The following is a 15,958-nucleotide window of genomic DNA, read 5'->3' on the forward strand; positions in this document are numbered from 1 at the left end:
AATACTTGCAGGTAAATACAACACTTTAATATCCGTGAATTTTTTTCCTTAATTTTATCTTCTGATATGCAGTGTACGTGTTTAATTTGTAGATGATTCCTTATTGGTGCGCCGCACATCCTTAGTGCTGGGACCAGATGGTGGATAGGTGGTGCTCGCCTGAGTGGGACGAGGCGCACAATGCTAGCCAGGAATGGCGTCTGATGATGCAAGGTTCCTCCCACCACCAAGTTAACCGCAGCCTAGGCAAATATGCAGAAGTATGGGTATACCCTCTTTTTATTTAGGTATATAACACTGGATTAGATATTATTTCTAACTATCTTGTTGGTTTTCTTGCAGTCGGCGTCACATGGTGGCCAGCCTTGCTCCATCTTCTCGGCCTATGCTATGACCCACAAGGGCAAGACAACGTCCGACGACACCTACAACTCGTATGACAGGCTCGAGCGTATAGCAACTCCACTGTCTACAGCCGCCTTCATGAGTACACCGCCATGGCACAGAAGGTCCATGGGCCAGATTACGATCCGAGGACCGAGGACATCGACCCCGATGTCCTCATGAGGGTCGGAGAAGGCAAGAGACATGGGCGGTACTAGATTGTCGATGGGGCAATAGACTCGTCGTCCACTCCCACTGTCTCAGGTGCGAGCAAGGAGCACGAGCTCGAGCCTAGCCATACGACCTTGGCAGGACAACTCACATCATCGCATACAGCAACTCGATGTTAGTGCTTCTGTAACTCGTCATTCTTTGAGTTATATATATTATCTTTGAGTTACTATAACATGGGCTTGGAATATTACAGACCCAGCTAGAAACAGAGAGGAGGGAACGTCAGGAGATGGAGGCGAGGATGGCGGAGATGTTCTAGTACATGCAGAGCCTTGGCGCCGCATAGGGTTTTGCTCCACCACCTCCATTGTTCCCTACAGTTGACCCTGCTCTGTTCCATACTCCTGTAAGTATAAAAATTCTAGTCCTGCATGATATATATTTATCTGGTATAACACATGCAATCTCTTCTCTGTGCAGGGACAATCTGGGGTAGCATCCAACAACCCTCATGGATCGTCCAGCCCATCGCCGCACCAGTCCATGCGCCCACCTCTTTAGCTTAGTTGTGATACTTATGTTGGTGAACTTGTGTGAACTTATGTTGGTGAAACTTGTCCTGAACTTATGTTTGAGTTGTTAATACTTATGTTGGTGAAACTTGGTATGAACATAGACATGTTTGTGAAAAACTTGTTAGATTTGAAATATGTGGTCTCTATTATGTATGTGATGATTATGTGATATATGTGATGTATATGTGATATATATTTTGTTTGTTTGGAGGGAATAGCAAAAACAAATAAAAAAGGGGTATACCGGTCACTTTGCCGAGTGTAACACTCGGCAAAGAGGTGCTTTGCCGAGTGTCAAGGCCATAGCACTCGGCAAATAAGGAACACCTGGGCACCGGTAAACCTTCTTTGTCGAGTGCTACGCCCCTGGCACTTGGCAAATAAGCAAGCTTTGCCGAGTGCCTCCTAGCGCACTCGACAAAGAAACTGACAAAGGGGCCCGCTGGTGGCCTCGTTGCCGACTGCTAGTCTGGCGGACACTCGGCAAAGAGGGAAACTCTTTGCCGAGTGTCACCTAGTACGCTCGGCAAAGGCACCGTCTCCGTTACCAGCCGCCGTGACGGTGGCTTTTCTTTACCGAGTACCGAGTGACACTCGGCAAAGTCTTTATCGAGCGTTCGATAAAAAGTACTCATCAAAGAAGTCGTCGCCGATGTACAGTTTGTCGAGCTCTTTTTGCCGAGTGTCACACTCGGCAAAGCCTTCACCGAGTGCTTCAGACACTCGGCAAAGAGGTCGATTCCGGTAGTGACACAATGTCGATGGCAGCACACATCTAGATTACGTATTAGCACTCGAGCTATGGTGGTGGTTGGTATACATATGCCATTGATATATGAACTATGGTAATTGATTTTGTATGATTTGTGAATGACATTTTTCATTTATGCTATATATGAAGTACGAATACATGAGTACACTATAATTATATACATATACTATAATATGATCAACTGACTGGTGGTGATATAGTGTTTGTATGAGTGTATGATAATTGTATACATATACTACACTACGATCAACTGACTGATGGTGACGTAGCGTGGCTATTATTGTGGCCATGGATGATCCATTGGGCACCCTTGATCCGAAAGGACATGTGTTTTGACATAAAGTTGAACTTCTGATGGGTTATAGTCTTTTTTAATTAAACAAATTTTATGTTAGTGGGCATATATGAGGATATACATATGACCTCCTTTAGAACAAAGGATTATTTCCTAAATCCTGAGCTTTCTGTGTTTTTGAACTAACTCCTGTGCCATTCCTGTAAAATTCCTACGTTTCAAAGAGGGCCTATATTATACTATGATCAATTGAATGATGGCGATATAGTGTATACACGAGGATATGATAATTGTATACATATATTGTATTACGATTAGATAGTGACATAGTGTGGCTATTATTGTGGGCACAAATGACCCATTGGATACCCTTGGTCCGAATGGACATTGGTTTTGACATAAATTTGAACTTCTTATGGGTTAGTATAGATTTTTTTATTAGGCAGCCTTTATGTTAGTGGAATAGATGAGGACTCAGCCGGTTTATACCCATTGACATCTAGGATAACGACGTGTGTACACACAAGCCTTAGATGCAAACGGCAAGCGAGTCTCCTCGGCCTTTAGATCGTTATCCAACCATAGTTGCACATTTAGAACGTAAAGCCCTCATTGTCCAACCCCTAATTGATGTTTCTGGTAAAGCCACACAAATTAGGGGGTTAAATGCTGAATGTGCAACTACAATGAAATCTTGGTTATATGATTACAAGTAAGACTTGTTGCACGTTCACTCTCTCTTGGATCCTTGGAATTAAATTCCATTCTAATAATCATACTTTAGACACAGATTGATTAAGCTAATATGATTTTGTGTGGAATATATTTGTGTACCATTGTTGGCTATATGAAGAGGATATTTATGTGCTACATTTTTGTTATAGAGGAGCGAGCTGAATAATGTGTTATAAATTGAAGAGTAGAAACATAGTCTGAAGATACATAAAATTAATTTTCATCCCTCCACTCTATAAGTATGAGATAGGCTTATATTTAAACTTTGAAAAGTGGTGAACTATCAAATTCCAAAATCAAATAGTCTACTTTATTAAATAGATTCTATAGTTCTAGTTCCTCGAAAATGAAAGATCCAAAACGACCTCTAGGTGGATTTGGGCTCGGCCATAGTCGTAGCCCAAGAAATCCCAATCTGAGTTGCTCGCTCAATCTTGGACCGTCGGCCCAACGACTTACTAGCCCACTAAGCACAAGCCAGGCAAGCAGCCAGTAAAGAGTTTTTTTGCTATTATAAACCTTATTATAAGCGGCTTCGACACAATAATATCTACAATTTAGGCTTCAATAGAACAACAATCTCTACTGTATTACACCGTCGTAACAGAATTATGGATCAATTTAAATATATTTCATTTTGTTTTCCCTTTTTTGTCACACGAGCAGACTATTTTGCCCTTTCTCTGTTTTGTCTCTGTGCTTATATCTCCGGCATCGGATGGTGTTGCACAGTTCTGATATCTCACCAATTGCTTGCCAGCTGCTTGCAAAACTTGAGACTGTGGCCTTAGCATTCACGAGAAGACCGTGAGAAGACTTGTGGAAAATTGATTGCCAGTTAAAAAACCTGAGACTGCTTGTAAAGACTAAAGACCGGTTCCTTGCCAGCTGCAATTAAATAGGACTATCGGCAAAATTCATTGTACTGAGCAACAATTAAATAGGACGCCATTGTCACCCCTTGTAACGTCTCACACGAATTAAATAGCAACAATTAAATAGCACCATATAAGGTCGCACACGAATAATCTTTCACAAAAAGTTCTCACACGACTCTCCAGGCTTAGGGCACCTCACTTTGCCTCTAATCATCTTTTTAGTCCTCTCATTTTCATTTGTAGCAGCCTTTGAAACAGATTTGGAACCACCACCACTCCACTTTCGAGGTAACTTTTGATCCTATTTTTTTTACCTCCCAACACCTTTTAGGACTTGTTCGGTTATTTTCAATTCATATATATTAAAGTGCATTAATACGGATTGGGAGGAATTTTGACTTGCTAGGGATTGAAACCCCTCAATCCATATAGATTGGGGTAGAACCGAACAAGCCCTTAAGAGGTGCACCACCCCCAACTAATAATTCACGTATCATTTATGCCTCGTTCTCATCAGAACATAACTAATATGTTAATCTGCAGCAGACAAATAAATACAACATGTAACCCCTGCTACCAACTAGAATTCAGCAGCCAGTTTCATCCGAACTGATGAAGCATCTCACCAATCACAAGGGAAGAAGTAATCAAAAGCAAGCAAATCAAGCACCACATACACAAGCAAGCAGTTGGACTCTTACCACGCATGTTGCAAATCAAGCACGTAGACCTTGCAGAGACGACGATCGATGGTGTAGCTGAACATACAAACGTTATGGATTGGACCAGAGCGATCATACCTGGTGTCTCTGAGAGCACCTAGAGAGAGTGAATAGGTGATCCTATAAAAAACAACACTAGATAGCACAAACATGATTTATGAAAGGTTAGTGAAAGCAAAAACCAAGATGCTATATCTAGAGAGAAAGAGATGACTTCTTCACTTAGTTGCTCTTTACAAAGTGAGTATTAAACTTAGAGCAACTATCAAGTGAATGGAAGATCGCACAAGAATAAACACAGGTGACACAACGATTTTATCCCGTGGTTCGGCTAAGTAGAACATTTGACTACTTCCACGTTGTGGCGTCCCAATGGACGAGGGTTGCACTCAACCCCTTTCAAGCGATCCAATTATCCACTTGAATATCACGACTTTCTTCCTTAGCAGATGTTTTCCCTTTGTGAGGAATCTCCACAAGTTGGAGTCTCTCACCCTTACAAGATTGATCTCAATGAAAACCACAAGAGTAAGGAAGGGAAAGAAACACACGCAAGAGTTAGAGTCGCAGCAATGGCACGCACACAAGTCAAGAACCGAGCACACAAACACAGCGCAGAGTGTTTACAACTTAAGTGCTCAAATCTTAGTCACAGTGATCCGGATGCGTGCTTGCGGTGTCTAGGCGTCTTAGGATATTCAATGAAGGCTTGTTGTAATGCTCCATGTGACTAGGGATCCCCTTTATAGCCCCAAGGCAACTAAGAACCATTGGATCTCTATTTGGTAGGCAATTCTTGTCTTCTATCGGTTGACGCACCGGACAGTCTGGTGCATCACCGAACATGAACAGTGCTCGATTTCTTTCCTTTTTCTGGTGAAGCCGACCGTTGAGCCCTCAGTCCTCTTGGCACATCGGACAGTCCAGTGCGGCCTGGTGACCGTTGGCTCGGGCTACATGTCACCCGTTGATCGCGCTGCCGACTGTTGGCATGACGTTGGCTCACCAGACAGTCCGATGTGCCACTAGACAGTACGGTAAATTTTAGCCACGACGCCCACGCCAATTCCCGAGAGCAGCGAGTTCGCTGCTGGACCAGCCTGTGCACCGGACACAGTCTACATTTAAGCACCCATAAAGGCTCTAACTTAGTTAATAAGTTTAAATAGGCCAATATCACTTTCTAATTTGCTATCCAATGCAACATTATCGGTTACCATCACATTACAAATCTGCCAAACAGCACCCCATGTTACAAATATAAAAAACCAAACAGCACCTTATTATTATGAAACACTTTACCAACCCATTACCACGCTTATACCTACGTTGGCCTCAAGATTTCGCTTTGCTGTTTACTTGCGAATTGCAGCGCATTTGCCTTGCACGCACGAAATGTAGGACCCCAAGGTGCAGTTAGTTTGACTGTTTGAGCACCTTGGGAAAATAAGATGTCCGTGACTAATCTTTTTAGTAATCCGAACTGCTCAAATTACCATGGGCAACTAAGGGTTGTGCCAACTAGTATCTGAAGAACCGGCTCAGATAATTCGATCAATGCAGTCACCGATTTTAAAGTGAAAGACCAATGCAGTCACCAATATTCAAGTAAAAGAAGGCGCTCTAGTCTGAGAGAGACATATTAAAGTAAAATAACAGGTACTCTAGTCTGAGAGAGTAAGACAGGCAGGCAGGCCATAACAAAGATTCTCAGCTTCTTCAATAGAAGAAACCTAGAACCTTGCCTCCTACGCTCTTCCGGCGGGCCTCCTCGTGGTCCATGATGCCTGCCGAAGTTGTGAGGACGATGTATCCGAACTGCATACAAGAGTAAAAGAAAGCACAATTAGAACCAAGCATAATCAAGCAAAACAAAGCGCCAAGCAGTTTGTGTGCGGGAAGAAAACAATGCAACCAGTGTTGTAGTAGTCTGCGGACTAACCTGCCTGGACGGGAGCAGCCTTGCAGTCCATCCCTCAATGTCTTTCACGCCGATATCAAAGCGAGGGCTGATGACGCCGCACTTGTTCAGCCTCCCGTTGAGTTCGACCACGATCTTGCCCGATCGGTGGTCATCAACGTACTCGAACTCTCCAATGTAGCCTACATAACAGCACAATGATCATGGACATGTCCTCGGAATGGAGTCATTGAAACAGGGCATAAGGTCGAGTGCTAGCTAACCGTGGCGCTGCATGACCGTCAGGAACTTGATGATGACCTTGGACGACGGCCTGATCATGACCTGCCTCTTGCCGATCTTCTCAGCGTTGTACATGGACTTGAGCGCATCGTTGAGCACACTGACCCTCACCATGCTGACCTTACCTGAAGAAAAAAGGTATAGTTGCAAGGGATTCCATGCCAGAGAGAACAGCATAACCATTTAGAATCTATCTAGCGCAACCAAGCAAAGTAACAGCAGCACAACTAAGCAAGTAACAGTAACATCAATGCAGAATGGTGTAAAGGTTTGCTAATTCAAGTACAAGCATTCGTAAAGAAGAGAAAATAACCATCCAGTGCCGCATTGAAACCATGTAGAGAAATACATTGATATTGCTACAGGAGACAGCAAGCTTAACAACATAGAGTGCTATTGCTACAGGAGACAGCAAGCTTAACCACATAGAGAAAGTGGAAACTATATAAAGCCATACCACAACACATAACATGTAACAATAACAGCAATATCGGCTCTAGTGCTTGTAAAATAACTACTCATCACACGTGCATTAGTTTGTTTCACTAATCCGATTGTACAGGATAAACCTATTTTTGTTCAAAAATAACAGACCGACAAGTAGGGGGTGTTTGGTTCGAGTAATCACTCCATACAAAATGATGGTGATGCATCATGGATCTATTCATCAAATTTGGTGGGATAACATCATTCTTCATATCATATTAGTACTAACTAACTATAAGGAATGAGTTAGTGATGTATCAACACATTCCATTCCACAAACCAAACAAAAAAAATGAGTGAGCAGATGATGGACCAACTCATTCCTGAAACCAAAGACCCTACTAATATTCCGCGCTAACATCATCTAGTTCGAAGTTAGCCTGCTTTGATCAACAAAAACTAAGATTCATGAACATTGCACCGTCTAATCTAACCACGACTCCACGAGAAACTCAGCTGATAACACATCTGACGAGAAAACGCCGGCACACTGCGGTTAAATGTTTAAGAATCACCAACAACGTGGAAACTAACCTTACCTCGACGGACGACGCGGCGGAGAGCTACGGAGGACTAGGGCGGAGGGAAAGGGGCGTGGAGACTAACTTTACCTCGACGGACGGCGTGATCGAGGGTGGCGGTGGCCGGTGGCGACGAGCTCTGGAGGAGGAGAGGCAGGCGGCTAGGGTTTGACCACGCGCATTTCGCTGCTGGTTATATAGGCGGCGGAAGGAGATTTCTAGCCGTCGGATCTTGGTGCGCTTCGTGGTGGGCGCAGAACTGGCCTCAGGAAAGCAGGCCGGGCCGTGGAGGGATGGGCCTCGTGCACGGTGCACCCAGTGCGTTTTGTGTTTTTGCCCCATTCCTTTTTGGCTATTCCCTAGTCCCTACCTCCTGGTTCCATGGGCGTCACGAAAGGACAAACGGCAACGGAACGGAACGCGTCGCAGGCCGTCCGCCTCCCCGAGCAACAGACGAGCGGAGTAGTAGGTGGCCTCCCGACCCGGGGTTCTCCTCCACTCCCGCAGTCCCGCTCCAGCTTTCTCTGCCCCGACCCCGATCGATGCTAAATTCCCGCGCCGAGCCGCTCGCCCGCCTCCCACCCCATCACCGAGCCGCCTCGCGCGGCCCCCCGTCATTTTCGCCCGACTCTCTCGCCTCGGAGGACGTAGAGAGAGGAGAAGGGAGTCGTCGTCGTCCTGCGCCCGGCGCTCGGGCCACTGGATCCAGGGGTTGCGGTGGATTTGGAGCCCGGAGTGGACTGATTGCTGATGGTATTCTCCGAGGGAGGAGGCAGGGAGAGAGCGGGGCAGGACGATGGCGTCGGAGGATCTCGGCGTCGCCACTAAGGTCAGGCGAACGGTACCTCTGACTCCGCCAATCTTACTGTCTCCTTTCCGTTAGTGTTTTGTGATTAGGAGGTCACTGATTGGGGGTCTGGGGGAGTAATTACTGTGCCCCTGATTCTGTTTCGGCGTTCTCAATTTCTCTGGACCAGACACTACACGTTGCTGTGAGGTATGCACATGGTTTGTATAAATATATAACGCTGCACGTTGCTGCGGGCCTGTGTGGGCAACAATGGTTTATGATGACTTTGATGTCGGTGTTGGAGGGCATGTAACTGAATTGGGTTTAATATCAAATTAGATAGGGTATTGAAATGAGATGTAATTCCAATTCTATTGTTTGAATGTCGTTGAATTGAAGTCTGAAATTGTGCGGTCTAATTCCACGCAATACAGAGGGGTAACGCTCTGTATTGGGAGATGAAGTTTCTAGTTATAGTCTAATTCTAGGAAATTGGGTCTCCGATTCCAAATATCAATTCCGTGTGCAACCAAACAATAGAATTTAGGAAAGTTGATTCTAATTCCCAATTATATGTTCTATATCAACATCCAAACTAGGGATGGCAACGGGGAATTCCTCGCCGGAGAATAGCTCCCCATCCTCGTCCCCGCGACGAAAAAATTTCCCCGCGGGGATCCCCACGAATGTTTGCGAGGAACATTTCTTCCCCATCCCCGTTCCCCGCGGGGATAAATCCCCAACGAGGATCCCATCCCCATTTAAATTATAATTAAGACCTACGTTTTTTGTTATTAATGTTAAACATTGTCACTTATACACATTGTCAATCTGTCAGATATAAGAAATCATTATACATACATCAAAATGAACATATTTGTACAATTAGTGTTATTTTGATAAGGTAATTATTTATTTTTGTCATTAACTTGTACACAAAAACATAGTCACGTGCAAGTTTAACGGTACCCACGGGGAATGATTCCCCGTCCCCATCCCCATTTATCCGTCGGGGGATATATTTTTCCATGTTTATATCCCCGTGGGGGAAGTTTCGTCCCCATCCTCATCCCCTAATGGAGGAATTCCCCGTGGGGAATCGGGGATCGGGTCCCATTGTCATCTCTAATCCAAACAGGCTATAGGATTAATTGTATACACGACACTCAACTTTTACAAAATTAGACGGCTAGTTCATTTTGATGCTATGTAGTGGCATGAAAATGAACTAGTTTCCAATTTTTCAAAAATTTGAGTGGCATGTTTCCAAATGACCCATTATTATTCTATAGTAACTTGGAAACATAGTGACAGTCTCTTTCAAAAGGTGTTACGTAGTGGCTGGGTTTGTAGTCAGAATTAGGGATAGAGATTGCTGTGAGGGAATCTCCAAATGATAATCCATTGTCCATTTGTGTGACCTTTCATGAAATGTCAGTGACCTCAACTTTTTTTTTTCAATTGCAGGATACAGAAGTTGTAAACACAAAACCAGCAAAGCGATACCCACTTGCGTTATGGATAGCCATATTGGGCCTGATAATGCTAGTTGGTGTGTACATATTCTCGTTGTCTCTAAAGCAAAATGGGATGCTTTTCGGGCTCATGCAGACAAATTTGATAGAAAAGGAAAGGGAGAAACCTTGTCATGATCCCGGTATTCCAGACACAGAAATCCCTTACTTGCACTACCCAATGCCAAATACTTATGATAGGTAACGAAGATATACTGTGTCCTCTGATTTTGCCTTTTTCAGGTTAGTGACTGACTTGTGGGTGTTCTTTGTCTGTTAGGAAAGAATGTGCGTGCACGGGGGTTAGGTTCTTTGCTATATTGTCAATGCAGAGGTCAGGGAGTGGATGGGTTGAGACATTGTTGAATAGCCATCCTAATATTAGCTCCAATGGAGAGATCTTCTCTGTCAAAGAAAGACGCAGTAATTTCACTGCGATTAAGAAAACACTGGACAAATTGTACAATTTGGATTGGTACAGCAGTGCTGCTAAGAATGAATGTACAGCTGCTGTGGGGCTGAAATGGATGCTCAATCAGGTAATCCTTATATTCATCACACTTGTTGGTGGAGCAAAAACTTGCTCACGTGATAATTTCACAGAACATTTTTCATCTTGATTATTTATACTCTTAATGGATATCCAATGTGGAAATTTATACCATTCTTGGAGTAGTTTTATATTGTGGAACAAATTGGTACTTACTATTACCTTTTTTTTTCCTTCTGAAACTTAATCTGGACATACCATGATTATCTTGCAATTGCAACCTAGTTCCTTTTATTATATCATACTCCCTCCGTTCTTTTTTATTTGTCGCGTTTTAGTTCAAAAATGAACTAGCGGACGACAAATATCGAGAACGGAGGTAGTACTTATGTATTTCCTTAAGTGGAAATTTGGTTGGATTACTTATGGACTATCTGAAAACCAAGGAAAGAAGACTATCAAATTTTGATGCACTACCTTCATCAAGATTGATAATTTTATTTACATGGAAAATTGCTTTCCTGCAAGTGTTAAACAAACTGTTAAAATACTACAAGGAGCAAAATTGTTAAAATAACTAAGATTTTATCATATCTCCTGATCCTTTTCCCCCTGTTTCAAAACTGCTTGCTTTAACTTTACAAAGATGATTGATGTACTGAATATGTTTATTCTAGACAATGGCAACTGATACATATGGCCCTTTTCATTCTATAGAAACTTTTGCCACAGAATTGTAGATCAGATTGAAGGATTCATTATCTAAGATGATTCTTGGTATATATTTTAAAAAAAGCAAAAGATCTATTGAGTTTGTCTTTTGATTTCATGATTTGCACATAGAACTATTCTTTGTATCAAGATTGTTTGTGTGGCAAATTTCCAAAGATATATTCAGCTTCCTTGATCTGTCTTATCTAGTGATATGCTTATTCTAGTGAAAATTATAGGGCTTAATGAAGCACCATCAAGAGATAGTTGAATACTTCAACCGAAGGGGCGTTTCTGCAATTTTTCTACTAAGAAGAAATCTTCTCAGGCGTTATGTCTCTATATTAGCAAATGCTCATGATAGTGCCATGAAACAGCTGAATGGAACTCATAAAGCTCATGTGCACTCCAAACATGAGGTGCACATCTTCCCCTTATGTTGCCTAAACTAAGTGTCAGATTTTATTCAAGCATGCATCTTTTGGTATCATAAATATATCAAACATATATGATTACAACTTGTTTCTGCTAAAAACGGTGCAGATGTGTGTCGAGTAAAAGAGAATCCCGTTGATCCTTTTTCCCCCTTTGTGCAGGCTGAAATTCTTGCTCAATATAAGCCAACCATTGACAAAAAAACATTGATCGCTGAACTAAAACGGTCTGATAAGTTTGCAGCTGATGCTTTGGTGAATTTCAAGAACACCAGGCATGTCGTTCTGTACTATGAGGATGTTGTCAGGAGTCGGACGGTGAGTTGCTGTTGCTTCATGTCGGTCTGTTGAGGCTAAATCAAACTTCCATTTTCCTGAACAATGTGTTGTTTCTGTCTTCAGATGCTCATGGATGTCCTGGATTTTCTAAGACTGCCTAAGAGGAAGCTGTTGAGTCGACATGTGAAAATCCACACTAAACGATTGCGTGATCATATTGATAACTGGGCAGACGTTAATAATTTTTTGAAGGGGACGCCGTTCGAGAGCTTTTTGAATGGCTCAAGGAGATGACATCGCTAGCTGATGTATATAGGGCTATAGTGTGCTGCCCTTTTGACGCTTTGGTACCCCTTTCTAAGGTTAACAGAGTTAGCACAGTAGGCAAAAAAAATTTGACATCATGATCGAATAAGTTTGGGTCAGTGAGAGAAATAGTTAGGAAGCAGAAGTAGATATGCTTGATCCAGGTTAGTCTCATAGATATGGACTTCATGACAGCAGAATGAAGACGAGAAACAATACCTTTGGGGTTATCAAATATTCAATGCAAGAACTTGTAAAAGCTGTCTGGACTCATTCATGAATACATCGAAGTTTACACTTGAAAATGATAGCCCAGCCGGATTGCCGCCACAAGTGCTCAACTGCTCATACTCCTTTTGTGCACATGTTGGCCCCCTCGAAAGTATCTTGGGGTGTGTTTGGCTAGTGGGTTGATACCCGTGTTTAGTTCAAAAGGTTTTCGGGTTAGGTTGGTTCCGAGTCAGAATCTTTCTTAAAAATGCGGGTTCTAGTGATTCCTCGAAAACAACCGAACCACTTCGACCCAGCTCCTCCCCACCCCGCCTGTCACCTGCATTATCCTCACCCGACAGGACGACACCAGCGCAGGGGTGTAGGGGCGGACCACTGTCGGGGTGTTCTTCGGTCATAGGACTCCGCCGCCGGCCTACCCTTCGGTGCGCTGCGCCCTCGACCGCGCCTGCTCCGTCTTGAGCCAGCCCAACACCAGGTGAGAAGCATCGTAATACTTTTTAGGATCAAGATTTCTCCTCCTTTCTAGGATTAACGGCCGGCGAGATCTGAGAGCTGTAATACTTTTGCTGGAAAGCTTGTCCATCGGTGAGATCTGAGAGCCTTAATACTTTCTAGGATTAAGCAACACAATACTTTTGCTGACAACGGTCCGGTGGAGAGTTTGTCCATCGGTTCACGGTCGACGAGATCTGAGAGGTCAATCCGGCCTTGGCGTGCACGTGTGGCCTTGGTCGGCAGGAGGATATCTGATGGGAGCTGTCGAAGAAGAAAGCTCAAAAGCTAGTCTCCCAAGAGGAGAGGAGGAGGGGGAAATCGACGAGTTGAATTTGATCACTAAAATGCAATTGTGAGTTGAACTTGATTATTGAAATGCATCTTTGTGTTGTTGGGATGTTCCTTTTATTATGACTGAAATGTAACAGTGAGACCTCGTCACTGAAATTTTATGACTTTGTTATTAATGACTTTAATTTATATATATCTTGTGCTTATGGGTTTCTGAAATACTAAAATAGTGTCGGTATCATTTATTTTGAATGTTGTCATCTCGTTTGGAATTGAAGATATCGTTCTGAGTGTGGTAATATGACCAGGAAGGTGGTCATATTCAGTTCATCCCTCATCACGAAACCAAACAAGAGATGGTGCAGCTCCAACCCACTTTAACCTTGTAATCAAACAAGAAACTAGGTTTAACCTATCACTGAAAACAAACAAAAAACGGGTTCGACCCAACCCAGAAAAATGGGTCGGCTCCGATCCAACCCATGTCGTTCTGAAACCAAACACATACTTGATGAATGGAGTGGACTGGGTCATTCGGTCTACTGAACTGCTAAATGAAATGTACTATCACTTTCTTAATTTCTGTCATTGCCTGACACTTATCGGTGATGAAAGCAAATGTGCATCCAGTTGCAGCTGTTGTTAATATCAACACAAATTATTTGCTAAAATATTAATGCATAACGATTACATAAAAACCAACAATACATATTATTATTGACGTTAATATCTTACAAATTCGTTATCAATAATTAATTTCTACTACTATAAAGCATTATTTTATAAAAAAATTGTAGAATTAATTAGATTCTATAGCTGGCGCTTGCATCCCTAACTATAGTCCATAATTGTGTATAAAAACATTTTGATCTAATATGACCCTTTATTTCCTCCCACGTACAACCAACAAGAATATAATCAAATTTTCTTTCACAACCTTGTTGTTAGCATCTAGCACCGTTGGTGGAGTGACTTTCTCCAATATCACAATCTAGGAAGGCACCTCGTGCCCCGTTGAGATAGGGTTGCCTTATAGAGAGAAGCTGACTGTAGGGAGAAGTTGGTTGGTAAGAATCTGATGGTTTGGTAATCCGATTGTGGGGAGTAAAATGTCGTACTAATCAACACATAATTTAAAAATAGTGTGAAAGGAAAATGGGAATAAACATTTTCTATAATCGATTTTGGTGTTTGACGTCCATCACAAACCACGTGGACTAACTAGTTTGCCTAGTTGTCATTTATCTCAGGTGTATAAAGTTCAACACAACCAACAAAGAAAATGAGTTGGGGAACTCTACAAAGTTTGGAGCAAAAGACAAGTATAGGTGCTGCCAGTGGCGCACCGGACACTGTCCGGTGCCTAGGCCGAGGCACCTCGCGAACTAGCCGCTCTCGGGTTTTTCTGCGAGTCACTCCGCTATAATTCATCAGACTGTCCAGTGAGCCAACGGAGCAACGGTCAACTGCGCCCAACGGTCGACTGCATTGAACAGTGAATAGTGGTCAGCGCAGAAGTCAGAAGTCAGAACTGCAAAGGCAGAACACACGGGACTGTCCGGTGCCACAAGAGGACAAAGGACTTCAACGGTCAACCGCTCCAAACCCCAACGGTCGGCTGACGTGGCACGCACCGGACTGTCCGGTGTGCCCGTCGACAACAACGACTGAAATAGTGGTTGAGGCTATAAATACCCCCAACCACCACCATTCAAGTAATCCAAGTTTTCAGACCTTCACGTTCAATACAAGAGCAAAAGCATACACTCCAAGACACAACCAAAAGATCAAATCCTCTTTAAACCTCAAAATCAACTCAATTGCTTATTGACTTGAGAGAGGGTGTTTTGTGTTTCTTTTGCTGTTCTTGTTGTTTGGATTGCTCTCTTCTCATTCTAATTCTTCTAAGTGCTTTGTAAAGCTAGCAAGAGACACCTAAGTGTGTGGTGATCTTTGCGGGGTCTTAGTGACCCAAGTGATTAAGGAGAAGCACTCAACCGGTCTGTGTGGCCGATTGAGAGAGGGAAAGGGTTGGAATAGACCCGGCCTTTGTGGCCTCCTCAACGGGACTAGGTTCTTTGGAACCGAACATCGGTAAACAAATCATCATGTTTATTTGGGTTGATTTCCACTCAATTTGTTTTCCCTTTCCTCTCTCTAAAAGTTCCCTTGCTCATAATGATTTGAGTTTTCTCATAAGGTTATCCGCATTAATTGAGCAACTCATAGCAAGGAGAACTATCTTCCACACTTCGAATTATTTCTAACACTAACCCCGGGCATAGTGCGTGTTCAAAGTTTATAATTTTCAGGTTTCGTCTATTCACCCCCTCTAGGCGACTTTCAATTGGTATCAAAGTCTGGTGCTTCATTAGAGTCTAACAACTCGAAGTGATGTCGAGAGAACACGCCAAGAGGGAGATGGTCACTGGCGATAAGCCCGAAGCCTCGAGAAAGAAGAACGAAGAACGGACTCCATCAAAGGAGGTCAACAACAAACACAAGGAGGAATCCGCTTCCTCCGTCAAGTCACATAGGAAGGGTGACAAGAAGAAAAAGAAAATCAACACTACTAAAAAAATCACCTTCTTGCAATGGGCAAAAACCGTTGCGATAGACCATAAATCGTTGCGATAGGCACCAATTGCGATAGAACAACTGTCGTTGCC

At 43.1% G+C, this 15,958-nt stretch overlaps 2 protein-coding genes across 5 annotated transcripts; one reads left to right on the top strand and one right to left on the bottom strand.

Moving 5' to 3' along the window:
* Nucleotides 1–6,064: 6,064 nt before the first annotated feature.
* On the bottom strand, nucleotides 6,065–7,979 carry LOC100217251 (40S ribosomal protein S15a). 3 transcript variants are annotated; one of them, XM_035966726.1, is made up of 4 exons: nucleotides 7,764–7,979; nucleotides 6,720–6,863; nucleotides 6,478–6,638; nucleotides 6,065–6,353 (listed from the first exon to the last, which is right to left on the bottom strand). In XM_035966726.1, the coding sequence occupies exons 2-4, from the start codon at nucleotides 6,850–6,852 to the stop codon at nucleotides 6,255–6,257; spliced, it is 393 nt and encodes a 130-aa protein (XP_035822619.1). In that variant the 5' UTR covers nucleotides 6,853–6,863; nucleotides 7,764–7,979; the 3' UTR covers nucleotides 6,065–6,254. The 3 variants fall into 3 exon arrangements, with proteins under 3 accessions (XP_035822619.1, XP_020406925.1, NP_001365741.1); XM_020551336.2 differs by having other exon boundaries at nucleotides 7,759–7,979; NM_001378812.1 differs by having other exon boundaries at nucleotides 6,077–6,353; nucleotides 7,836–7,898.
* Nucleotides 7,980–8,186: 207 nt separating this feature from the next.
* Nucleotides 8,187–12,574, top strand: LOC100274572 (P-loop containing nucleoside triphosphate hydrolase superfamily protein). 2 transcript variants are annotated; one of them, NM_001148926.1, is made up of 6 exons: nucleotides 8,187–8,574; nucleotides 10,003–10,250; nucleotides 10,330–10,588; nucleotides 11,490–11,669; nucleotides 11,847–12,002; nucleotides 12,087–12,570. In NM_001148926.1, exons 1-6 carry the CDS (start codon nucleotides 8,542–8,544, stop codon nucleotides 12,255–12,257), a joined length of 1,047 nt encoding a protein of 348 aa, NP_001142398.1. In that variant the 5' UTR covers nucleotides 8,187–8,541; the 3' UTR covers nucleotides 12,258–12,570. The 2 variants fall into 2 exon arrangements, with proteins under 2 accessions (NP_001142398.1, XP_008676893.1); XM_008678671.4 differs by having other exon boundaries at nucleotides 8,295–8,742; nucleotides 12,087–12,574.
* Nucleotides 12,575–15,958: the final 3,384 nt, after the last annotated feature.

The sequence above is a fragment of the Zea mays genome, chromosome 4 (assembly GCF_902167145.1).
Source record: "Zea mays cultivar B73 chromosome 4, Zm-B73-REFERENCE-NAM-5.0, whole genome shotgun sequence".
In the NCBI taxonomy this organism is placed as follows: domain Eukaryota; kingdom Viridiplantae; phylum Streptophyta; class Magnoliopsida; order Poales; family Poaceae; genus Zea; species Zea mays.